Here is a 27060-nt window from a genome sequence, read left to right on the forward strand (position 1 = left end):
TAAAAACCAGAACGATTTCCTGATCCAGTAGGAAAAATCCTGAAAATGTCAACATTTACTTTGAATAGTGCTATGAAGGGATTCTCAAGGTGGTGCTTTACACTACAACAAAATAAACACGTGCTTGCAATGGGTCCACTGTGTTAACTGGAGCCACATTTTATTACCAACTTCACAAAGTACTCTTCTGCTTACTAGACAAATACCTGGTACCACGGGTCTCACAGCTCACTTAATCCACATTTTTAGGTCTCACCTTAGACAGTGCATGTTGCTTGCAAGACATTTTGTTGGGTTACAGTGGGCTAAGAGTCCGCTTAGAGTCCGCCCATTGCTTACAAGTGGGTTGGTTTAATCATCAGTCATGTGCTTGCTTCTCTTTGGTCATCACATGCCAGCTTCACTTCTTAGTCTGTTTGACCCTCCCTGGGAGCATGTTTAAAGTACTTCTGTCCTTCTAATTCTTGCCTTGTGTGAGCAAACTTTTTCGTTTTTTTGAAACATTTCCTTGCAATTAAATGTCTAAGCCATATTCTTCTTTTTACATACAATCCGTGACAGATTCTTCTTCTTGCTCTCTTTATGTGTACTTTTCAAATATTAATTTGCATTTGTTCCTTTAGCGTGCTCACCCTCCCTATTCCATGTTGTTGCTTGCCCATACTTCCATCCTCCACGTTGTTGCTTTCCAACTCCTACCCGCCCTCTGTGATGTTGCTTGCCCTGTCCCCGGGTAGTTGATTGTCCCTTACCGCTTCTTGTTACTTGCCTCCTCCTGCCCACTGTGGTGTTCTTTGCACCTTCCCGTCCTCTCCCCCTCCCCCCATGTTGGTGCTTGCCCCTCCCGAACACAGTTTCCCCGCATCCCCCCTACCGTAACTAACAAAAGAAGTGATATGACACGGGCACCACAAGCATTGGCATAGCCAATAGGTCTCGCTTTTGGGACCTTATAAGTATTTAGTTATGCAGCACAATATCCTTGGTGCAACAACATCAACTGTTGCATGGCTAAACACTTATAAGGCCCCAAAGGCGAGACCTATTGGCTATGCCAATGCTCGTTATACCAGCTAGAGAGGCGGATAAAACTTGCAATAGTGATGAAATGTCTCACACGTCACAGTGATACAAATGTTACTTTGGGTATCTTGTTATACAAAATGCGAATAAAATTGGATATAAAAAAAAGATATATCTTTAGACACACTATCTCCTAGCTCCATTATCTCATGGCTGCTCCCCCTCCCATTTGCTTTAATGGTGGAACTTCTGGTTTATGGTATTAGAGAAAACAACAAGATAAATGTCATGCTTTGATGTACCCAACCAAACTGGGAAATTAATCCCTGGGGTTTGGGAGAACTGTTTAACTTCTTCACAGGATTTAACTAATATATGTAATTCTCATCTAATCCGGACTTAGAAACATTTGGAATGTTGGTGATTCAGAAAAGGTTGAACTACTTAAGGATTTAGATATTGGTTGACCAAACCCAGCTGTTTGATCCCATTTATAAATCCATAATGAAAACTCTCAAGAGCAACAAGCAGAGATGGGTTGCTAGACGATAACTTGGTTGGGGAAGGATGTTGTCTTCAAAGAAAAACCTGCTTTAGAACCACCTGCTTCCGTTTCCAATGTGCCCATAGTTACACCACAAAATGAAGTTACTGGAGGCATTAAAAGATTTGACTGGTCTGGGAAGAAGGTGATGAGTTCATGGGTACTCTTGACACAAAGAAGAAAGGATGTTGCCCTACAAAGGCCTATCAAAAGCAGCACAACTGAGCGTTTTTGAATATCTAAGTGATGCCTTCGAAAGCTCACTGTGTGGTCCATTAGCTGGCTTCTTTTACAATGACTGGAGCGGTTAACAAACATGGGTGCACAAGAGGATGGTAACAGTGAACTTAGCACTAATTTATTTTAAATTTTTTTGGAACCTTTTTTATATATAAATTTTTTCAAACTTAAAACAATAAGCAGAAAAAAATTCTCATCAGTGCATCTTGGAATTCTGATGTCTTTTAAGCACAACAAATTGTTTCTACTGTGCAACTTTGTGGACTTTGTTCCCACAACTCTTACTATATAGTTTTGCTCTGGTGGCAGAGTGCATCTTCATCACTTTACAGTTAAGAGCTGCTGTACACGAATTCTGAGTAAAGAATTCCATACACTTAGACTAAATTTTTCATTATGGTGTTGACTGACACCTGCATACCAGGCAACAGTTAAAATACATTAATGTAGACAGTTTGTCTGATAAAGGGATTTGTAACATCCTGAATGCACTGAATATTTATGCCTAAACTAAAACAAGCCTCTATGAAAAAAAAAAAAACATTCTTGAAGAACATCCTAACAATCTCTTAGCATATACTTACCTTAAGAACTAGGGGTGCTGTATGGCTCTGAAAAACCTGCATGCTTGTAGCTGTTACAAGCGGTCACAACATGTCACTGGATGAATGCGAGGGTGAAACATTTAAACTTTTCACAATGGGGGTGATACTTCCCTTAATCAAGGAAGAGTGTACAGACTCTCAATAATGGGATTGTTGACAGATATTGGCCCCAAAAACTGGAGCTAAAATTAATATCTGTAGGAAATACTGGATACAGTCGATAATGGAATGAGTCAGATACTGAAAATGTAATTCTTACTGCATCAAGGCTGCTGTAATCACTATCCAGAGGTTCAGAATCAGGGGGCATTGGTTACTTTGGTGAAGACCACCAAAGGTACGGGGTGGTCTTCTTTACCTTCTGGTGATCTTTTCTACATTTTCTGGGTTGAGATCCTAATAAAGAATATAGCCACAGGGGTTAAGGCAATACAACTTCCTTCCTTCAGGATGGGTCAACCACCAGGAGGCTCCCCATAATTATAAATTACGGTTATTGCAGCAAGGGTGCTTGTGCAAGGAGATATTACAAAGGCCTGGAATTGGGGGGGGAGGAGCCTAGCGCGCAACCAAGATGGCCGCGTAGGTGCGAGGCTCCCGAGGACCTCCGCGACCTCCTACATATATCCTGACAATATCCTGTCCTAGATGAGGGGACTGTGTTGGTGAGCCCGAGCTGAGGTGGCACCCGCTTTCCGCTTCCAAATTGGACCTCGGACTCCGGCGGTAGCACCGATTGAGATTTCCGGCCTTCTCCACGCCGGACCCCGGATTGGAGTTGTGGGGTGATCCGGAGGCAAAGTCAACAACAGCGGCGGGCTGGGCGCGGCGGCTCGCGTACCCCGCACTTTCGCTTTTGCACCCTCCTTGCTGTCTCGGCGAGGTTGGGTCGCGGGGCACTGTGAGGTAGTGTGGCCCCGTTGGGGTGCCCTGCCGGCCCGCCGGCTGTGACTTGCCCCGTGGCCCAGTGGTGACCCCCCCCCGGATCCCGTAAACCGGCTTACCCGCCCTTTACGACGTGCCTGGCACGGCCGTGGGACTGGAACCATGTCCACAAAGCAAGATGGAGATCGGGCAAAGGTGAAATCGACCCGACGTGGCGCAGTCCACCAGTCTAACAGCATGGACCGCTATACCCTCCAGAAGGGATCTCCCGAGGTGCCGCGTAGGTCCCCTGAGGGCCCGACTGATGCTCTTGCTCTGGCCGCGGACCTGACCCTGCGAGACGTGATGGGCGCCATCGCTGAGATGAAGGCCTCGGTGGACCAGCGTTTTGATACACTGGCACAGAAAATTGACTCGGTCCTTGTGGATGTTGGCCTGGTAAGGGCCGATTTATCCAAGACTAATGACCGGGTCGATTCGTTGGCCCACACCACATCGGGCCTCACGACGGATGTGGCAGCCCTCCAAAAGGAGGTGCGCCGGCTTGGCCAGGCGAGCGCGCTGATGGATCGTCGCCTGGAGGATTCTGAGGGTCGGGCCCGGAGGAACAATGTCCGTATTCTCGGGGTGCCTGAGGGACGGGAGGAGGCGGCGGCGGATCTATTCGTGGAGGACTTGATTCTCACCCACCTCCAGCCCCGGGGGCTGAGTAAATTCTTCGCGGTGGAGCGGGCCCACAGGGTTCCCGGGGGAAGGCCCAAGGCCGGAGCCCCCCCGAGGCCTCTCATCGCCCGGATTTTCAACTTTCGAGATAGGGACGCTATCCTGCAATCCTCCAGACTACAAGGGCCGGTCAGACTCGACAATATGGACATAAATTTTTATCCTGACTTCACCCCAGCGGTCCAAAAGCAGAGACTAAGCTTTCTCGGAGTCAAACGTCGTCTACGGGACCTAAATCTCAAGTACGCTATGCTTTTCCCGGCTAAGCTGCGGGTGGAGTTGGATGGCCGTACGCACTTCTTTGATCGTCCCGAAGCAGCCGGGGACTGGTTAGATACCTTGCCTGGGGATCGGGATCGGGGGGGTGGGGGGGGGGGGGAGCGGTGGGGGGAGAGGGCCCGCCGGATCAGGACTGAGGGACTAATATTATGCCTCGCTCTGGACAAAATTGATGTCACTTTTGACTGTTCGCCTGTTCGAGTAAGTCTCCTCCTGTGGAGGTCGTGTGGGGTCTCTTGGGGGTTCTCCCTCCTCCTCTGGGGGTTTAGTTAGTTTCACCATCTATGGGGCGACAGGCACACTGCACTTTGGGGGGGCTGTTTGGGCTCATGCAGGGGTGCAGGGAGGGGGGGAGTTCTGTTGGGGGGGGGGGGGTGTTGTTCGTTTTTACCACAAGGCAAACCCTTTTCTGTATTGTTTTTAAGGTGCTCTCCGGGGGACGATTGATGGCTCCTGTGTGTGATGGGGGTAGGGAGTTGACTTTGTTGTCTTGGAACGTTAATGGACTGGGGGATAGGATCAAACGAGGTGTGGTCCTGCAGTATTTGAAACGAATCTCACCCGATGTAGTCTTCCTGCAGGAGACACACCTTATTGGAAACTCTTTTTGTGCCATGAATCGGCGTGGCTATCGTTTGGTGGCCCACTCGGGCTTCACATCGGGTTCACGGGGTGTGGGCATTATGGTGAAGAACTCGCTCCCGTTGGAGATTGATGAGGTGCGCCATGATGATAGGGGACGCTATGCTGTTTTAGTGGGGAGAATGGAAGGCAAAGTAGTGGTTTTTGTATCGGTATACGTCCCACCGGGGTTACAGGCGACCACTTTTGCAGACTTGGGGCACCTCCTCCTGGGCCTTCCGGGGGGACTCCTAGTGGTTGGGGGGGGGGGGACTTCAATGCGGTGGTTTCTGGGACTCTGGATCGTCACCCCCCTAGGGACCTCCCCCGGGCCCAGGCGTGGCTATCTGGCCTCTTGGATACACTGGGATTGGTGGACTGCTGGCGCTTAAAACATCCCACGCAGCAGCAGTACACTTTCCACTCGGGGGCACATGGTAGCCTCTCACGGCTTGATCATGTCCTTGTCCCGGCGGCCTATGCTGGGAGAGTGGGGGAGGTGCGCCATCTGGCGCGGGGTATCTCAGATCATTCCCCGCTCCTGTTCCATTTTGATGTCCTTCCGAGGGGTGAGGGCAGGGTAGTTCCCATCAATGCCTGGTACCTGCGCGACCCCACCATTCGCGCTGCTGTGATTAAATCCCTGCAGCGATACTTTGAGGAGAATGTGGGGTCCGTCCCTTCGGCTATCTCCTTGTGGGAAGCCTTCAAGACAGTTCTCAGAGGAGAGGCCCTGTCCCTCATTTCCCATGCCCGGAGGCGCGAGCGGGAGGAGGTTACCCGGGTGGAGGCCGAAATTGCTGAATTGGAGGGTGACTTAGAGGGCGGAGTGACGGATGCTGCACTGCATGTCCTACAACTTAAGCAGGCGGCCTACAGGGCCCTCGTTACGGAGGCGGCCAGGGGCCTCAGTAGGGAGCAGCAGGGGCGACTGTATGATGTGGGTGATAAGGCGGGCAAACTGATAGCGTGGTTGGATAAAAAGGAGAGAGTGAATCGTGTGGTCCCGCTGATTGAGAGGACGGATGGTGTGAGTGTCACCGAGCCAGAAGAAATTGTCTCCTGTTTCGCGGATTATTTCCGCGAGGTGTATTCTCCGGTCTCTCCTTGCTCGGAGGAGGACTCCCATTCCCTGCTTAGGGATATCGCGCTGCCCTCCCTCTCGGAGGAGGACAGGGTGTCGCTGGATGCCGCTCCTACATCCGACGAAATTGCCCTCGCCATACGTTCGGTTGCCTCTGGCAAGGCCATGGGCCCAAATGGCATCCCTATCGAGTTATATAAGTTGCGACCAGATGTACTGGCGCCCCACCTCCGCGCGATGTTCCTGGCGGCCCACTCGCTGGGCTCCCTCCCGCCGGACTAGTGTCTGGCTACTATCGTGGTGATCCACAAGGAGGGGAGGCCTCGGGACCGGGTCACATCCTATCGGCCTATCTCGCTTTTGAATGCGGAGCCCAAAATTCTCGCCAGGGTGCTGGCCAATCGGCTGGTCGGCGTGGTGGGCGACCTGGTTCACCAAGACCAGTCCGGCTTTATCCCCCATCGCAATACAGCCCTTAATCTGCGGCGCTTGCACGGGGTGCTCGCACGTGTCCCATTCGTGCGGGAGCCGGCCATTTTGGCGTCCTTAGACGCCACTATGGCGTTTGACACGCTTGAGTGGCCATACATTTGGGCGATGCTGGCGAAGTTTGGATTCGGCCCGGGCTTCATCAGTTGGGTCAAATTGTTGTATTCGGGCCCATTGGCGCAGGTGGTGGTGAATGGAAGAGTTTCGGCCCCATTCGAGCTGGGCCGGGGCACGCGACAGGGCTGCCCCTTGTCGCCGCTCCTGTTTGCGCTGGCCTTGGAGCCCCTGGCGGAGTGGCTGCGGTGGCACCCCTCCATCCGTGGACTCCGTTGGACCCCCGAATATGAGGACCGTGTGTCCCTATACGCTGACGACATCCTTTTGTACCTAGCCTCCCCACGTTAGTCACTCATAGTCCTGGTTGATGTTTTACGTTCATTCGGCCGGAACTCAGGCCTTGTCATCAACTGGGCTAAATCATGCGTGTATGTGCTCTCTGGGGAGGCTCCTGTCCTTCCGCGGGGTTGTCCGATTCAGATTGCCTCTCAGGGGTTTCGATACCTGGGTGTCTACATTACTCTGGACCCAGAGGCTCGCTACGAGCGGAACTTGCTTCCCCCTCTCCAGCGCTTGAAGGAGGACGTCGTGCGCTGGCGGCGTCTGCCGCTTTCGCCGCTCGGCCGGGCGGCGTTGTTTAAGATGATGTCGTTGCCACGTTTCTTATACGCTCTCCAGAACACTATGGACCCGGTCCCGGCGCGCTACTTCAGTGAGGTGGAGAGTTTACAGCGCCGCCTGTTCTGGGACGGGAGGCCGCGCATTGCCCTGGCGAAGTTGACGCTCCCATGGTATGACGGGGGGATTGCCCTCCCGGACATTAAACGGTATTACTGGGCCTCCCAGCTAGCTGCAATTAACCATGGCCTCTATGGGCCCGCCTTGAACCCGGCGTTTGAGATGGACAAGATGCTACTGCCCGGTGGCGACTACAATCGAGCGCTCTACTCTGGCGCGCCCGACGCTCGCTTGACGGGACCTACGCGTGTCATGGTCAGAGTATGGCATGCGGCTAATGCAGCTATGGGGTGGAAGGACCGTTTGACCCGGGCGTCACTGCTGTATGCGTCTGAGAAGTTGGGCTCTCTCTGGACCTCGAAGGGCTTCGCGAAATGGGACATGATAGGCATCAGTAAAGTGGGGGATCTCTGGTCGAGGGGAGGATTTAAAACATTCGAGATGCTGCGGACGGAGTTTCAGTTGCAGGGCAGTGAATACTTTCGATACCTGCAGATCTGTCATGCACTGGGCTCCGTCTTCCCAGATGTCGCCTCCATCCCGGAGTCTTCCCCCCTGGAGGATAGAGTACTAGATGGCCACGTCCCAGACAGTACGATCTCCCTTATTTATAAAAAACTGATTAATGATCGATCGGGCTTGCTGATTGGCCTTCGCGAGGCTTGGGTTGCCGACGGTCTGGAATTGGACGATGAGGACTGGATCTCCGCGGTGGCCTCTCCGAAGGAGGTGGCTATACCGGCTCGCCTTCGCTTCGTCCAGCTCAAGATACTCCACCGGGTCTACATGACGGGGCCAAGGCTTCAGCGCATGGGCTATACTGTGGATGGATTGTGTAAGCGTGATTGTGGTGCCGTGGCGACCTTTCTGCATATCTTATGGGAATGCCCGAAGGTGGAGCGATTCTGGCGCGGTGTGCACGAGGTCCTGCGAGTGGTTACGCGTGTTGCGCTGCTGCCGGAAGCGAGGAGATGCCTGTTGAATGTGTGGGAACCAACTGACTACTCGGCTCCGCAAACGTGGTGGGTGACTCTGGGATATATGATTGCTAAGCGTGACATTGCACAACTGTGGGGATCCCAGAACCCCCCCGACGGTGTCGGCCTGGAAAGAGCACATGGACTGGTGCATGTTTCGAGAAAAGGTGGTGTATGTGGCGAGGGGTAAGCCTGGGACATGGGTGAAAGTGTGGGGCCCCTGGAACGCCTACCGTGGGAGTATTTGCGCGCCACCATTTTCGCCTGCTGCCTCACCAGCCCCGTCCCCTTAGCTGACCCCTTCCCCTAGCACAGGGTTCCCCCAGTCCTCGCTCTGTTTCCCTTCCCCTCCTTGGACTCCTCCGATAGTTGGGGTTCCCCATTGGGGAGCACGTGCTGCTACTTTCTACTGTAGGGTAGCCTTGTGGGTGTTGTTTTCTTGTTGTTTGTATAAAATGAAACCGTACTGTGACGTATTATGGCTGTGGCCCATGATGTTGATGACTCCTGCTTATGCTCCTTTGTAACGCCAAGTGTTCTATGAACGTATGCCATATGTTTCTGCCATTCCTAGCGGCCGGCCGGAAGGTTGTGGGCCCATACTTGTATATTCTTGAGATTTGTAATAAACGGTTTCAAAAAAAAAAAAAAAAAAAAAAAAAAAAAAAACCAAAGGCCTGGAATTATTTTGTTACGGGAAGGCTCATATCGTGGTCCATTAGGCCCTCAGTGTTTATTCAAATCACCCCAAACCCCTCCATAAGATGAAAATAATAGAAATAATTTCATTTGTAATAAGAAGCGTGTGAATCAACAGAAATCGCTGTTAGCCTGAGCTGAATCCATTTTGTTTGTGGCAGCCATTTTAGTTAGCCATGTGCTGGCCATGTGCTTCCCCGTCTTCACTGTTGCCTGCTTCTCTATTATGCCAGAGTCAATCAATCAATCAATCAGAACATTTGCAAAGCGCACTACTTACCCGTGAGGGTTTCAAGGCGCTGGAAGGGGGGGGGGGGGGGGGGGGGTGATGCTGCTACTGCTCGAATAGGCAGGTCTTGAGGAGACTTCTGAAGGTTAGCAGGTCCTGGGTCTGCCGTAGGAGGAAGGGGAGGGTGTTCCAGGTCTTGGCAGTGAGGATCGGAGAACGATCTGCCGCCGGAGGTCGCTCTTCGGATGCGGGGGACTGTGGCGAGGGCGCGGTCGGCGGAGCGGTGCTGGCAGTTGGGGGTGTAGAAGCTGAGTCGTCTGTTGAGGTATGCTGGTCCGGTGTTGGAGTACCTTGTGTGCGTGGATGAGGAGCTTGAAGGTGATCCTCTTGTTGATGGGGAGCCAGTGCAGGTCTCTCAGGTGGGGTGTGATGTGGCTGCGGCGAAGGATGTCAAGGATCAGGCGTGCAGAGGTGTTCTGGATGCGTTGAAGTAGTTTCAGGAGTTTGGCCGAGGTTCCTGCGTAGAGGGCGTTTCTGTAGTCCAACCTGCTGCTGACGAGGGCCTGGGTGACTGTTCTTCTGGTTTCAGTGGGGATCCACCTGTAGATCTTGCGGAGCATGCGGAGGGTGTTGAAGCAGGAGGACAAGACGGCGTTGACCTGCTTTGTCATAGAAAGGGTGAAGTTGAGGATGAACCCTAGGTTGCGTGCGTGGTCGGTGGGTGTTGGAGCTGTTCCCAGTGCAGTCGGCCACCAGGAGTCGTCCCAGGTCGAGAGGGTGGATCAGAGGATGAGGACTTCCGTCTTGTCCGAGTTTAGCTTCAGTCGGCTGGTCTTCATCCACTCGGTGACTGCTTTCATTCCTTCGTGGAGGTTGGTTTTGGCGGTGTGGGGGGTCCTTGGTGAGGGAGAGGATCAGCTGGGTGTCGTCGGCGTAGAGGGTAGTGAGGTCGTGCAGTCGGGCGACGTGGGTGAGCGGTGCCATGTAGATGTTGAACAGTGTTGGGCTGAGGGATGAGCCCTGGGGACGCCGCAGATGATCTTGGTGGCTTCGGAGCGTAAAGGGGAAGGCGGACGCTCTGGGTTCTGCAGGAGAGGAAGGAGGTGGTCCAGTCCAGGGCCTTCTCTGGGATCCCAGCATCGTGGAGTCGTGTGCGTAGGGTGCGGTGGCAGACCGTGTCGAAGGCGGCAGATGGGTCCAGGAGGATGATGGCAGCGGTTTCCCCGTTGTCTAGCAGGGCTCTGATGTCATCAGTGGCAGCGATGAGGGCAGTTTTGGTGCTGTGGTTGCTGCGGAACCCGGACTGGGATAGCTCCAGGATGCTGTTTGCCTCGAGGTAGCGGGTCCGTTGTCTGTTGACAGTCTTCTCGATGACCTTCGCCGGGAACGAGAGCAGGGAGATGGGCCAGATATTCTTGAGGTCCTTGCGGGTCAGCCTTGAGTTTTTTGAGTAAGGCGTTGATCCCAGCGTGTTTCCAGCTCTCCGGGAAGGTCGCTGTCTCGAAGGAGATGTTGATGGCTTTCTGGAGATGGGGAGCGATGGTGGTGTTTGCTTTGTTGAAGATGTGATGTGGGCATGGGTCTGACGGAGATCCGAAGTGGATGGTGGTGTTGTCGTCGTTAATGTTGGTCCAGGAGAGCAGGGGGTCGTTGCGGATGGTGGCCGTGGGGGCGGAGGTCTCAGTGGTTGTCTAAGTTTGTTGACTAAGTATTTTCTGTTAGTCCTTATATGTGAATAGTTATTATTGTGTATTTTTACAGAGTTTTATATAGCGCGATCTTGACCCGAATCAGGTATCAGAGCGCTTTACATAGCACCAGTTGCATTACATGGGGACACATTCATTTTTTTTGTTAGGCAAGGGGAGATTAAGTGATTTGCCCAGAATCACAGGATGTTCAGCGTCATTACCGAGACTCGAACCCAGTTCCCCAGATTCGAGGGCGACCGCCCTAGCCGTTAGGCCAACTCCTCTCCCTAAGTGTATACTTGTACCGCCTCTTTTTGAGTCTTTATGCTAACTCGGCTACAAACTGGGCAAAAAAAGACCCATGGTTTCTGTACTCCATGTACTGCCTCATACATTGCCTGAGGGCTCTGTGTCGATGCTGTCCCACTCATGAGTGATAATAAACTATTTCTTTGATATTACAGCTTCTGTGCCAATCTCTATTTGTCAGTCTAAGGACTTGAGTACGCAGAAGGGCGAACCCCTGTACTGGTGGGCTTCTAGAGAGTCTCACTGCCACAGACGTACACAGTGAAGAGGCAGAGAATGAGAAAACCCTTGGGAATGAACATCTATATGGTGCCTAGGGACGATGAACAACAGATGCTTACCACAAGACTTTATATCATTAGGTTATGAGAAGAAGTTCCATAAGATCCTTCTTATTCATTCGTTCATTTATCCATTCTTTATCCCATTTTTTCCTGTTTCTGTGCACTATTGTCTTTTTAGTTCCTCTCATGTGGTAGCCTCAACTCTTCGGAAGGGTTAATATAGGCACCAGTCTCTGAGAGCAAGACAAGCAGGACATGTGCAGCCGACATTCTAAGCTAATTTATCTGACTGGCCTGAATTAACATGAATATTTTTCCTGCAAACAAATATCCCACGCTAGTGCAAGGGATGGTAGGTTAACCTCTGCTTGCATTTCATTTTTTTATTGATTTCTGTGATGGGTCATTTTGCAAAACATCCTCCTCACGCCACTCCGCTATAATTTTTCTTCCGCTACACTGATGCAAAGCTCCTCTGTTGCTCCTTGCTGAGCAGTCACTTTTTGATTTATTTTATTAAGGGCCAGGCAGCTGCTGTTTGCCAACCTAATAGTTCCAAAAGGCAAGACCTATTGGCCAAATGTTTGCCTCATAGTCCCATATTTAACTTTTCGTATTATAAAGGCCCAAGCTATTCCACACGATTTCAGTACGATCGCCATGGCAAATGGTCTCTTCAGATTGCAACATACCAGTAAATATCACGAAGCAGCAAATCATGTAAACTACAGACTAAAGCCAGCTGTCATTTAAAAGCATCTACTCACAAATGTGAGTAATCACTCAAAGATAAAGTGCATTTTTTCCAATATTATTCCAACTAAAAAACTTGTTTATAAAGTATTTAAAGCTGCATTACGCGCAGTATATAAAAAAGATCCTGTCTGCACTCTGATTAAGAGAAAACAGACGTCTGCTCTCGTTCCTGTAAAATAAAAATCGAGGAATCTAAGTTGTGCTGTCTTTGCATCAAGAAAATCCAACTCTTTCTTAGGTCTCGCCTGAGCCAGCGCTTTAGCGAGAGCTTTAGTAAACTGCGGATTTGGAAGTGCAAACTAGTGCTTTTCAGGCCTCCAAATACAGTGCATGTGCGCCGGGCGTGCGCACCATTTGTCAGCCTGCTGATCACTTTCGCGGCCGCTTTGATGTTCTCAGTGAGCCGCGCGGCCACGGAGAACATCAAAGCGGCCGCGAAAGTGCTCACCATATGCCAGAAAGTGCTCACCATATGCCAGCCTTCCCTGTGTTGCTTTAGCACTCACCGCCCCCCCTCCCCCCTCCTTCCATGTTACCCGTGTGGCTCACTTTCAATTTCTCGGCCGCGCGGCCAATGCTTGTTTTGCAATGGTTACAGAGCGACAAATATTTTTGGGGAAAGTGCCCCCTTAGCTTTCAGAGACAGACTGATTGGCTGTGCCCCAGCCCTACTGCCGAATTGCTTAATCTCAGCATTTCCTTTCAGCCTGTCCTGCCTCTAGGTCATTGTTTGCTTACTCCTTCTAATCGGGTCGGGCAGTCTTTTTTTATGTGGAGTTCTTAAGATTTCATCGCACTGTTTTAATTGTATCTTGCGTATCACTTTGGTACATTTTTCACAGCATCGCTAATTTCTGCTCACAAGTCGTTGCTGTGAATGAATATTCACACTGCCTTCAATTTCGGCCAGTGTGATGTCTGGTGTTATATTTTTTCCAGCTATCCTTGAAGCAGTGTGGCATGCCATCCCCACATTACTTATAAGCATTATAGGCAAACAGAAAACAAACAAGCGACTGAAGTCAGATTAAAAAACAAAAAACCCTCACCCCTTCCAGCACCGCAATGCATGGATTGGTTTTATTTACTTTCAAGGGACCGACAGTCATGCGTTGTGCTGCACGTTACCACCGCAGACATCATGCAATGCACTTTAGCGTTGCAATAAGAAAAGCAAACCTACAAGACCAAAAATCCAAAGTGCTGTTGGTGAAAACAGCTGGCTATGTGACGGTGAATATTATCAACAAGCATTGGCATAGCCAATAGGTCTCGCTTTTTGGACCGTATAACTTTTTAGTTATGCAGCAGAATATCCTTGGTGCAACAACACCAACTGTTGCATGGCTAAACACTTATAAGGTCCCAAAAGCGAGACCTATTGGCTATGCCAATGCTTGTTGCTAGGTGGCAGTCATGAAAGCTCATTTTTAAACAAGGTGACTCTCCAGTAAATTTGCCTGGTCTACACACATTCCGAAAAGATTTTAAAAATATATAAAATATGTTAAGACACTTCTGTTAGGTAAAATCAACATAAGCGCCTGCCATTAACAACTGCCGCATTAACTTAATGCTTTATCCAAATAATTGCACCCAGCCCTTTTGAGTCCTCCAGAATAACACACATCATCTAAGTCGAACTCTGATGCAATCCCCCTCAAGGATTGTTCCTGGGCACACAAAAAATAGTTCACACAATATGGCAACATTTATTTATTACTTTAATCCTTAAACTGGCACAAACATCCTTATTGCAATATTATATACACCACCTTCACTTTTCTTTTGACAAAGGATTATATAATGTTGACATTTCCCCAACGTTTATGTGGTGGGTATTTTTATCATAAAATACATTTACATCATAATCACACATTACCCTAGCAAGCCTTGGCTGGGGAACCAGAATCATTCCAGTCATGGCAAATATGTAAAAACATACTGTAATAAACAGGCTTCCACGTAGTTGAAGGGTGAAGGATGTCTTCTTTATTTCAAGAACATCTATCCAAGCGTCCCAGCCACATTAAGTTCAATAACAACTCTTAACAACTGTCGCCTACAGAACCCACTAGACTTACATCATTCTACATTCTAGGTTCTAGATCCTAGATCCCCCATCACAGAAACAAACAAACAAATAAGCTGAATACAGAATCAAGAACATCAGATACAGCATTACCACACACCTCCCCCCGAACATAACCAACAAAAAAAAACAAGAAGAAGAAGTACACTAGTCACAAATATAATCCTGGAATTTAGAAGGAATGGAACAAGTTCGAGAACTCCTACGCAGAGGAGATGAATGCTGGACAGGGAGACATTGGAGTAGGAGGCTCAGTAGGGGTAACCTTACGTACAGGAGCAATTCTACTGAGATTCCAAATACGTCCATCATCAAGCCTCACTGCATTCCTAAATAATTTGACAACTTTGTGAGGAATAGAGAATTTGCTACCCCCACTCTTTTGTGGAGACTTGACCCGTACAAGGTCCCCAACATTGACTAACGTACGAGCAACAGCATGTCTAACATCAAAATTTGCCTTCATCTTGCTAGACTTATTGTCTTGATGAATCCTCCACTGAGGATCTTCAGGAATACAAACATCAGAACCATAACCTCTCATCCAAGATTGAAATAGTGGAGTGTTAGGAGTACGCCCTCTAAACAACTCAAAAGGAAACTTTTCTGTCGTGGAATGAGGAGTTAAACGATATGCTAAAACTTTCTCTTGAATAGCATTCTTCCAGTCATGCCCTAATTCTTTAGCAGACTGTATAGCTTCCTTCAAGACACGGTTGAATCTTTCAACCATCCCGTTACATTCAGGATGATAGAGAGAACATTTTCTATAAACAATACCCCTCTTACACAGAAAGTCTTCCATCTCCTTTGAGACAAGTTGCACACCATTATCACTTAACAAAGTTTCAGGAAGACCCTCCCTGCAAAATACCTCCTCTAAAAACTTGATTACATCTCTAGTTTCAGAGCTCTGAGTGACTTTGACCTCTGGCCATCTGGAGTACATATCAACAAGAACTAAGACAAAAAACTGACCAGAGTTGGAATGAATTGGTCCCAGCAGATCTAAAGCAACATCTTGCCAACACCTAGAGGGAGGATCACGAATAATAATAGGTTGAGTTCTTGTTTTACAAACTTGGTCTGAAACTCTACATTCCAAGCAATCCCTAACTAGTCGTTCTACAATAATATCAACCCCAGGCCACCAGAAGTGCATCCGAACCCTCTCCTTAGTCTTTGAAATACCTTGGTGGCCATCGTGTGCAAGACGAACAATCTTCTCTTGCAAAGAACTAGGTGGAACTAGACGAGAACCACGCCATAAGAGATCTTTGTGTACGGAGAGTTCATGTCGCACATTCCAAAATCTCTTAGCATTCTCAGATAAGGATTTAATGCCCGTCCAACCATTAGGTACAAATTGACACACCTCAAGTAAAGTTTTGTCATTCTTTAACGAATCCTGCCACTCTAACTCTGAAACAACACCATCAACAATCTCGCACACTTTGAACGTGTCAAATTCCCAACAGTCTTCAGAGTCACATACCACATGGCCTACAGGTACTAACCGTGATAAACAGTCGGCAACTTTGTTGTCAACACCAGGGATGTATTTGACAAGAAAGTCAAAATCTTGCAAGGCAATGATCCACTTACAGATTCTCGAAGAGACTGCATTAAGATCTTTCTTGCCAAACAAATCCTTTAGAGGCTTATGATCAGAATGAACAAGGAAAGAAGAACCCCACAGGAACTTCTTTAGCTTTTTGATGGCCCAGTAGATACAAAGTGCTTCTTTCTCTATAACAGAATATTGTAATTCTGGACCAACAAGCGCCCTAGACAAGAACATAATAGTTACTTCCTTCCCACCTTTGTATTGTTTGAGAACCGCCCCCAAACCTTTAGAGCTCGCATCCGTGATTAAGATAGAATCTAAGGAAGTGTCGAAGCTTTGTAAGGAGGGGGCTGACTTGAGAGCCTCCTTGATTTCTTCAAATTCCATTTGACATTCAGCTGTCCAAATGAATTTCACACCCTTTTTTAAAAGTGATCTAAGGGCATAAGTGCGAGTAGCGAAATGAGGCACAAATTTATTATAGTATTCAGCCATACCTAAAAAGGTCACAAGTTCCTCACGTGATTGAGGAACAGGCAAGTTATCGATGGTCTTGACCAAACTTTCTTTAGGTTTAACAACATCAGAAGTCAATTTGTGCCCAAGATACTCTATTTCGCTAAGATTGAATCTACATTTATTCTCACGAAGCGTCAAACCTCTCTTGCTGAAGCGTTCAAGGACACTCCCAAGTCTTGAATCGTGTTCGGCTTGTGAAGAGCCATGGATCAGCACGCCGTCTTGGTAGATTTTAACTCCCTTTATGTCTTTCAACACGTCTTCCATGACTCTCTGAAAAACAGAGGCGGCAGAGACAAGCCCAAATGGAAGGCGGGTGAATTTGAAAGTCCCAAACGGGGTGACAAATGCTGTCAGATCCATGGATTTTGGGTCAATTCTTACCTGATGGTAAGCAGCACGCAAATCCAGAGTGGAGAACACACATGAGTTCTCCAATTGTGTGAGCATTTCGGCAATGTTGGGAAGCGGATACTTGTCCACAACCACAGCACGGTTAAGTGCGCGCAAGTCCACACAAAGACGCACCTCACCGGAGGCCTTGCGTGCAAGAACGACCGGAGCCAACCACTGACAAGCTTCAGTCTCAACGATAATGCCGTCACGTTTTAATTTCTCAAGTTCGAGACGCATGGCATCTCTCATAGCAAAGGGAACATTCCGTACCTTGCAGGAAACAGGACATGAATCAGGCTTTAAAACAATTTTATGAACATAATTTAAAAGACAACCCAGACTCTCATTGAAGACTTCACAAAATTCAGATTGTAAATTTGTCTTGAAGTCATCCGCACAGGTAATTTTTTTATCATGAAGCTCTACACTCCTAATGTTTTTTGAGACATCCGAACTTTTTAAATCTCTAAGAACAATACAAGGATCTGCCCCAGGAACTAAAGAAACTCCCAGATCTGCTTGGTGAAACCAGCTGATGATGCTGTCACCCCGACATATGTATATTTTCCCAGCTGTTAACCTCTGTTTGTATTCTATGCTACCAAGAAAATAACCAAATAGTTTTATGGGCTGCCCTCCATACGCCAATGGTTTAATGTCAGGTTTATGCACTTCCACTTTACCTTGTAGCATTAAGTCAAAGAAGTCTTTTGGTATAAGAGAAATCTTAGCACCAGAATCAAACAACATTCTAATGTTACAATCATTCACAAGGACACAATCCACAGGACCCTTGAACTTATTGATACCACCAGTAGAGATTATTTCCCCACAACGTAAATTATCATGTTCACTTTCAGAGTCAACATCATCAAAGAAGATTTCTTTAACACGTTTGTTGGACTTAGATTTCTTAGACCTACATGCTTTAGATACATGACCAATTTTCCCACAGATGTGACATTTGGATGAAAGAGCCGGACACGATCTATCATTAGCAAGGTGACCATAAAGATCACAACGAAAACATTTGATTCTATTGTCTTCTTTCCACCTGGAGTTGGATGAAAAATAATTGGTAGGTCGACTCTTCGTGATTTTCTGGAAGTGGACTGTTTTTGAACACCTTTAACAATAGATTGGACCTTTTCTTGGCATTTTTCTTGACTATTCTCTTGAGAATGATTACTTTCCTTCTTTTTGATGACTTCCACACATGCAACAGAATGTTCAATTCTCTTAGCTAACTTGATGACTTCATCAAGATCAGGATCGTCTTTTTGCCAAAGTTCATCTTTTATTTTTTCCACATTGCAACCAAGCATAAACTGGTCGCGAATGCGTTCCTCTAAGGAACTTTCAAATTTGCAGGTAGCACCCAATTTGCGTAAAGCTGTAATGTAACTTTCAACAGATTCTTCCGATTGTTGAACACGTCTTCCAAAATGGTAACGTTCTAAAATGGTGCTAAGTCTTGGCAGGTAATGTTTATCCAATTTCTTTAGTGCAATTTCAAATTCATTAAGATTATCAGCTTCATCATCATCAAGATCTGGCAGGTGTTCAAAAACGTCTTGACCCTCAGAGCCTAAGCAATGCAACAAAAGTGCAAACTTTCTCTCTGCGCTTAGGGATGTCCCACAAACTCTGGCGTAGTTGAGAAATACCTTCTTCCACTTAGACCAGCGTATAGGGGGGTCCCATGGATCAGAAAGAAAGAAGGGCGCTGCCGTTACATTCTGCATGTTTTTTTTTTTTTTAAGTCAATAAATAAAGTGAGAAATTGTCACAATATCCACAAAAGACTTATGATGTTCACTTGTACGGTAAAGAAGATAAAATTAAAATTGAAAATAACCTATGATGTTCACTTGCATGGTAAATCAGATAAAAACTCGCTTTTCATTAAAAATAGAAATGAAAAGCAAGTCGTGTCTATAGCTGTGTTTATCAGCGAGAAATGACAAACAAGAGGCTGGGTTTGTCAGTGCAGGAAAGAACCAGAAGCTGTGCTTGTCAGCGAAGTATAGAAACAAGCAGCGAAGCAATCGTAGGCATTCAAGATAACGTTGCTAGGATACGAGGGTCATGAGCGAGGCAACGTAGAGGAGTCCCACGAAGCGTATTGGTTCCTACGCTGGTTACTTTCATAAGGCAATGGTGCAGTCAGCCAGTTTCTTAAAGGCAATGACAGTATCAATAGTCTTAAGCGAGATTTTTCTTTAACAAAAAAAAAAATAAAAGACCTCCAGACGGTACGAGCAACGCCTTTAAGAGCGTGTCACTCAAACTTGAACGTGACGCATTCAACACCGTGTAATATTCTGAAAATCCTGGATCGCTACGTTTGTAGACTCACGGCAACTCCGTTCACGATGAGACAAGAGTCGGACTGGAATAACTAATAACGGGAGTATGCCAGGAAAATTACAAAAAGTTAATGTGAGGCAGATGGTAGAGATCATGGACGTAACGCGCTAAAACTAGGATGAAGCAGAAAAATGGAGTTGTGAGTTATAAGAGTCTTGAAGAGGTCGAGAGTATGCGAGGCAGAGGCAACATACGATGTAGGCAGAGTCAAAGCGCGATGTGTTAGGACGCTTGTAAGGTTAGATCTCACCTCAGGGAGAAGTTTCTTCGTGGAATCAAATGAAAGTAGAAAAGTTCATCAAGGGTTTCTTTCTCTTGGAGATCCCATCCTCGTCGCCAGTGTAATAAACAGGCTTCCACGTAGTTGAAGGGTGAAGGATGTCTTCTTTATTTCAAGAACATCTATCCAAGCGTCCCAGCCACATTAAGTTCAATAACAACTCTTAACAACTGTCGCCTACAGAACCCACTAGACTTACATCATTCTACATTCTAGGTTCTAGATCCCCCATCACAGAAACAAACAAATACATAAATAAGCTGAATACAGAATCAAGAACATCAGATACAGGATTACCACACATACCCACCTTGGAAACAACATATTGGTAAAAAAGCTCTGAGGTATGGAGCACCATCTCTCTTTTGACAAGCAACAAAATGTAGCAACAACTATCCAGAAACAGCCCTGACACATCAACTCCGATTTAAAGGATAAATTATTTTTCATTACTTACCTGCATCATACACCTGTCTTCCAGTATCCCTTGCTTTACTTCTTGTTAATGGAGGACGTATATCACCTACAACGAAGCAAACAAATGCATCAAAAACAAATGTATTAATTTACCTGTACGCAGTAATGCATGATCAGCTATGCCATTAAAGCAAACGCCCACATTGGGCAATTGTGGTATTAATTAGGAGATGCAACGGCGCATAACACTTTTCATTGCTCCATAAAACAATATGGTATAGGTAGCAGACAAAGAAAGTTCTATAGTTGGTCTACAACTCTAGAGAAGCGAGAGTGTGATTAATTTGAGGCTTTAGTATATTCTCCCATATACTCTTACATAACCTCAGAGTATTGAAGGATCTGAATAGATGCTGAAATAGACCCAGGAAAGGAGCTCCAATGTTCTAAAACACAAGGAAGCCCAACCAACATGGTAAAGAGATGGCGAACCCAAAAAGAATCCCTATCTCCCAAGTAAGGTATTAAAATCTTCAGAGATCAGGCAATTTGTGGAACCAGTGAGAAATTGGTATGTCAAATATGCCTATTAACAGAAAGGGCTCCTAGTCTTATTCTTTTCACTTACACATAGACATCATACGTCAAACAGCTGTTGTGGTGATGCACAAATAAAACAAGCATTGGCATAGCCAATAGGTCTCGCCTTTGGGACCTTTTGAGTGTTTTGCTAGAGCTATTGGCTTTGCCAATGTGTTAAATGTATGGTATGCTGTAGACCAGTGTGGCTGCTTTCTATAATGCTCGAGGCAGTACAAAAGGGCACTGTCTTTATGCACCTTTGGCAGCTTCAATTTTTGAATTTTAACAAGAATGAGCTCCTAATTCACTGGGGATTGCACTTAATAAAGTGCAGCCGTTCTCCCAGTTGATTGGTGGGGTTTGTGGAAGTCAAACAAAGTCAGTCACTTCAGGCTTGCACATGCTTCCACTATACCTTTGTTGTAACGCTGTGAAGTCGCTGCCCTAAGCCCACCCAGGGAAGGTTGCTTGGCAGCTTTCTCATACAATGCAAGTTCAGTGTTCACTCTTGAGAAATCGCTGTACTGGTAATGCTTATAAATGAAAGCCATCGTAAATATCTATTTACAAGTGAACCTTAAATGGGTTTGCTCTTTACCTTGCAACTCGCACCTTTGTTTAGCTTCTAAATCTAGTTAGTGCACCTGCCATGCAGCCCCCATGAAAGACACCCTTACGGTGCATATCCTACCATCCAGAGCTCCAATATTATGTCAGGGTATGAGATGTAGCAGTAGGGAGAGATACACAAGAACCGCCAGGTATCACTAAGGTAAGCTGGTGCACCCTGAAGTTATCGCAGACCCCGTGCCTGTGCTCCTCTCATAGGCTACGGAAACTGATAGCTGGGTTGGCAAGAAGACTCCCCCGCAATCCCCCAGTCCAATCTCATTTACCCAGGATATGGCCAAACAAGTGGTGAAGTCACCTGCACCCGTACCCGCCCAGCCCCCGAGGACCCTCTGAGGCGGCCGCACCGGTGGTCCCAGACAGGATAGAGAGAGGCCGGAGAAGCGTGGCTTCTCTCCTCGGGCCCCGCCCTGGCTTTGTACCGGGGCAAGGAACTCCACACTTTGCGCTCAGCAGGACGGCAGGGGGGTGGGTTCCTCTGCTTTTCTCTCTGCGGTTCCCAGTCTCCCTCGGGCTGCACATGCTGGTGATGTCAGCAGCCTCTCACACTGTAGTAAGTAGATTATATTGTATTAGCTAATGTGTTGTGTATCTTTATGGAATGTATCTAGGTAAGCTGTAGGTAGAATGTTACTGGGGATCTAGAATCTCTGTGGGAAGGCAGATGAAGACTGGATCTTGTTGGGATATGTCGTGGGTTCTTTCCTCTGAGAATAAATTCTACTTTTACTGAATATACAGTTCCTGTGACTTCTTTATATGCTCCGAAGGTGAAGAGAGCATACTACATATTTTGGCGACGCACTGGATGGGATCTGTGTAACTTCGTAAGATTTTGTTCTGTTTTGAACTGTGGAAAAGTGGCAGTTGGTCACAGCTGGAAAGGAAAAACCCACCGACGCTGATATCCTGCTTAAAATTCGCATGCGAGGCTGTGAGTACATCGACAATATCTATTTTGGTTGGTTTTGCCAGATGCCTTACCCGTTACGCCTCAGCATCATTCAAACAGCGCGTTGATTCTTTTGGAGGTCCGCGCTCGTGTTTCAACTGCTGACAGCTCAATCGGAAGCGGCAACAAAGAAGTGACGTCTATGCGCGATTGCATCATCACGTTTTGGCGGCCATTTTGTAAGGTTGGGATCGCTTGCCTTGCAAATCATCACGGACACGTTATTCGGTTCGTGTATTTCATCAAAACATCGTTTTTTCTCGTTTTAAAAAAAAAAAAAATAATAATTATTTCTCTCATCATCACTATCAGCATTGGCCACAAAACGGATTAACTCTCAGGTGTGTTTTGTCTTCAAGTTTTTTTTTTTTTTCTGTGTTTTGAGTTCTGCACTATGGCAAGATCTAATGAAAGTATTGTGGCTCCTCCGTGTTTTTTAAAGGTTGTGGGTAAGCCATCCATTCCTTGGCCAAAGTGGTTAAGAGTCTTTACTAACTATTTGGAAGCCATTGATGCACTTGAATATTCTGCTTCTAGGAAAAGAGCCATATTATTTAATCATCTTGGTGATGCTGGTCAACAAGTGTTTGATAGTCTTCCTACTGTCACGAATCCTTCAGCTGACGATTCTTGGAATGTTTACTCAGAAGCTTTAGCTCGTTTGGGTAAACAATATAAAGATGAGCCATCAATAATGATCGAAAGACATGTTTTTTTTAAACAAAAACAGTCTGCAGAAGAATCCATTGAAGATTATTTAGCTACTTTGAGGGTGTTGGCTACAAAGTGTGAATTTGGGTCCTATTTAGAGACAGCGCTTCGAGACCAACTTGTTTTTAATTGTTACAACAAAAAAATACAGGAACGCATACTAACTTGCAAAAATCCTACTTTAGACGAAGTGATTACTATTGCTAAGAGTATTGAATGTTCTGTCACATCATCCAAGATTTTAGCAGAGACTTCTAACGCTTCTTGTAGCCCTAAGGTCATGAATGTTGATATGGATCAGAGTAACCAAATAGAGGTCAATGTGGTTGCAAATCGTTTAAAGAACACAAAAGTTTTTGAACGTAAAAATAACATTTTTTGTTACAGGTGTGGTTCCAAGTTTCATGTTGGTAACAATCCAAAATGTCCGGCTCAAGGAAAAAGGTGCAATAATTGTAAAAGAATTGGTCATTTCTTTACTATGTGTAGGTTGCCTAAAGACAAAAGTAAGGTGAACTATATTTACAATGAGGACGAAATATGTGATGCGTTAAATGTGTCTTCATTATCAATTCATATTAATTCTCTTGAAGGGAACAAGATTAAAGGGCCTAATTGTGCTGTGTTAATTGGTCAAGTTGAAATGGAAGTAATGGCTGATTCAGGTTCGCCCATTACGATTTTAGATGAAAAAACATTTTACAGGTTATGGACAAACATAGAATTGTTACCTACTGATGTTAATCCAAAAGCCTTCGGGGAGTATGACATAGTAATGAGAGGGTATTTCAATGACACTATTAATTTTAAAGGTAGGGTGATCAATACTAAAATTTACGTGGCTTTGGATGGCAGAGACATTTTGGGTTGGCGTGACCAGGCCAGTTTGGGTATTTTCTTGAAACCGGGTCATCCGGAGCCTGTGGTTCTGGGTGACTTTCCAGTTCTATTAGTCAATGGCGATAATTCACATGACCCTGTTCTGGACAAATTGTTTAACAAATATAAATTGGTGTTCAGCAATGAAATTGGGTTGGTTAAGAATTTTGAACATACCATCAAACTTAAAGAGAAAGTTTTCCCTGTTGTTCAGAAAGTTCGTCCCGTTCCACTCTCTGTAAGGGATGATCTAAAAAAACACTTAGATCAATTGTGTGCACAAAATATCATTTGTCCCGTAGAATCATCAGAGTGGGTTTCTGCTGCTGTGGTAGCTCGTAAACCCTCTGGCGATATTCGTCTATGTGCGGATTTGAGGATGCTGAACCGCAATATTGTTGTAGATGCCCACCCGTTACCCAAGATTCATGATATGCTTGCCAAATTAGGTCGCAGCAAATTCTTTTCCACCATTGACTTACGCTCGGCGTATCATCAAATTCCACTTTCTGTTAAGTCTCAACCTTTGACTACGTTTGTTACACCATTTGGTGTTTTTATGTACAAGCGACTTCCTTTTGGTTTAGCGTCTGCTGCCAGTATATTCCAGAGGTTAATGGATAAAATGTTTGATAATTGTGATGGCATTCAAGCCTTTCAGGATGATATCTTGGTACATTCTGAAACGTTGGAACAGCATTACACTCGTCTTGAAGAAGTTTTATGTAAATTGCAAGATAATGGTATGACAGTGAATATCGACAAATGTAAATTCTTGACACAAGATGTTGACTATTTAGGTCACAATTTATCTAAGGAAGGTATTAAACCTAAGAATTCTTTACTGGATGCTATCAAAAATGCACCAGCCCCACTAGATAAGGACTCACTAAGGGCATTCCTTGGGTTAAGTGAGTACTATGCTCGCTTTGTTCAGGGGTATGCTCTGGTGGTACAACCTCTTCGCAACTTGTTAAAAAAACATGCTAAGTTTGAGTGGTCTGTGGAGGTTGAGGAGGCATTTAAATCGGTTAAACAATTAATAGTCTGTGCTCCTGCAATTAAGCCATTTACTTATGGTGTTCAAAGCATAATTACGGTTGATGCCAGTGCGAAAGGTTTAGGTGCTGTGTTGAGCCAGATAATCAATGGTCAAGAGTGTACAATAGCCTTTGCTTCTCGTACTCTAACTAGTGCTGAGATCAATTATAGTACCATAGAGCGAGAAGCTTTAGCGTGTTCTTGGTCTGTAGAGAAATTTCGCACATATATTTGGGGGACTCGATTTCAGCTCTACACTGATCATAAACCTTTGATGTATATGCTTGCGGATAGTTCTTCCAATAAAGCATCTTCTCGTCTAGTTAGGTTGTTAGCTAGACTCCAAGAGTTTAACTTTGACATTAAATATCTTCCTGGTGGCAAAAATGTTCGTGCGGATTGCCTTTCGCGTATTCCGCTTCCTCATACTCAAGAAACTTTTCATGCGGATGAGGAGTTTGAGTGTGTGTTCTCGGTAGAGGATGTCATACAAACTCACAAAATCACGCATGATGACTGGGTGCAATGTTTCCAACAAGATGATTGTTTGCAAAATGTCAAAAAGTTTCTTGTTAAGGGTTGGCCACTGGATCGGAGTTTATCATTAGAAGAGAAGAATTTTGCACAAGTTGCCTCAGAGTTATCTTGTTGTAATGATATTTTAATGCGACAAGATAAATTTGTTCCTCCTAGAGGTATCAGGGATAAAATTATTTTGCTTGCTCATGAGGGGCATCCTGGTTCTACGGCTACAGTTAACAAAATTAAAATGTCGTATTGGTGGCCTGGCATTGACAATCAAGTGAAAACTCATGTGAATCAGTGTGCTCAGTGTTTGTGCTCTGACAAACATTGGAAGTCATCTAATTCTCCGTTATGTCCTGTTGAATGGCCCTCTGCAGCATGGAAGAAAATTGGCTTGGATTATTCTGGTCCGTTTTCGGTTTTCAATTCAGAAAAGAAATATCTTATTGTAGCCGTTGATTACTTTTCTAAGTGGATTTATTTTTCTATTGTCAAAAATGCAGATTCTGACACTGCTATTTTATTTTTGCAACATTTGTTTTACACTGAAGGTACACCTGATGATATTGTAACTGACAATGGATCTCATTTTGTTAGCCATGATTTTGAATTGTTTCTAAGAAAGTTAGATGTCAAAACACACTCTTGCTCCTTTATATAGTCCCTCTACAAATGGGTTGGTTGAGCGTGCCAACAGAGTGTTGAAAGATGCAGTACAAACTGCAGTCAGCAATGGGTTAAATATTCCTTCTTGTTTCAGAGAATTTGGAATTACAATACTACTCCACACACTACCACTGGTGTTTCACCTTTCACATTATTAAGGGGCAGAATACCAACTTCCAAACTTAATCCTTCATGGTTGCTTGAAAAACAATCTCAAGTTCCTCTTGATTTGAGTAAAATTAGAGATTGTGTGATGAAAAAACAATGTAGTTACAAACGAAACTATGACAAAAGGTTTCATGTTGTTGAGAAACCTTGGTTTGTTGGTGATTGGGTTTTGATTCGGAAACCCATTAAAGTTTCTAAGGGTCACTCAAAGTTTTCATCTCCTGTTCAAGTGGTTGCTGTTTCTCGGGGGTCTGCTATGCTGCAAGATAGAGGTTGGTGGAATAAGAATGCACTTATAAAAATCACTGATAAACAAGCAGCTATCATTTTGGAAAGTAAGAATACTCCTGTTGTCACAGATATTTCGAATCAGGATTGGTTTGGTGTTTGTGACAATATTGGTACTCGTTCAGGTTCCTCTCTTCATTCTCGTTCTGATTTGTGTCAGGGTGATTCTAGGGAGATTGTTCCATGTCCAGTTTCTCCTCGTGTAATTCCTGAAAGGGGAGAAGGTGAGGGTAGTGGTAGAAATATTGGTGGTTCAAGATTACGTTCTGCACCTTTTCGCTTTCGTGATTATGTCATGACTTGAGTTATTTTATTTTTGTTGTTTTTTATTTCTTTTATGTATCTTCTGTAATGTTTGTGAATTATTTAAATTTCTGTTATGTATAAAGGGGAGGGTGTGTAGTAAGTAGATTATATTGTATTAGCTAATGTGTTGTGTATCTTTATGGAATGTATCTAGGTAAGCTGTAGGTAGAATGTTACTGGGGATCTAGAATCTCTGTGGGAAGGCAGATGAAGACTGGATCTTGTTGGGATATGTCGTGGGTTCTTTCCTCTGAGAATAAATTCTACTTTTACTGAATATACAGTTCCTGTGACTTCTTTATATGCTCCGAAGGTGAAGAGAGCATACTACACACACCCAAAGTGGGACACGGAGCGAAGTCTCCATCAGACCCGCTCCCTGTTCTCGTTGTGCCGGCAGGCCCCGCCCACTGACTTTTAGCGTCCGGTGCTCCCTAG

At 45.8% G+C, this 27060-nt stretch overlaps 1 protein-coding gene across 6 annotated transcripts in view; it reads right to left on the reverse strand.

Moving 5' to 3' along the window:
• LOC146833883 (torsin-1A-interacting protein 1-like) overlaps positions 1-27060 on the reverse strand; it is a 426463-nt gene that overhangs the window by 370149 nt on the left and 29254 nt on the right. For all 6 annotated transcript variants that reach the window (XM_085601774.1, XM_085601772.1, XM_085601777.1 and 3 more), the window contains exon 2: positions 19915-19980. In XM_085601774.1, coding sequence (XP_085457900.1) covers positions 19915-19980 — 66 coding nt within the window. The remainder of the gene's footprint in view (positions 1-19914; positions 19981-27060) is intronic.

Source organism: Triturus cristatus, chromosome 4_2 (assembly GCF_964204655.1).
Source record: "Triturus cristatus chromosome 4_2, aTriCri1.1, whole genome shotgun sequence".
NCBI classification, from domain to species: Eukaryota; Metazoa; Chordata; class Amphibia; order Caudata; family Salamandridae; genus Triturus; species Triturus cristatus.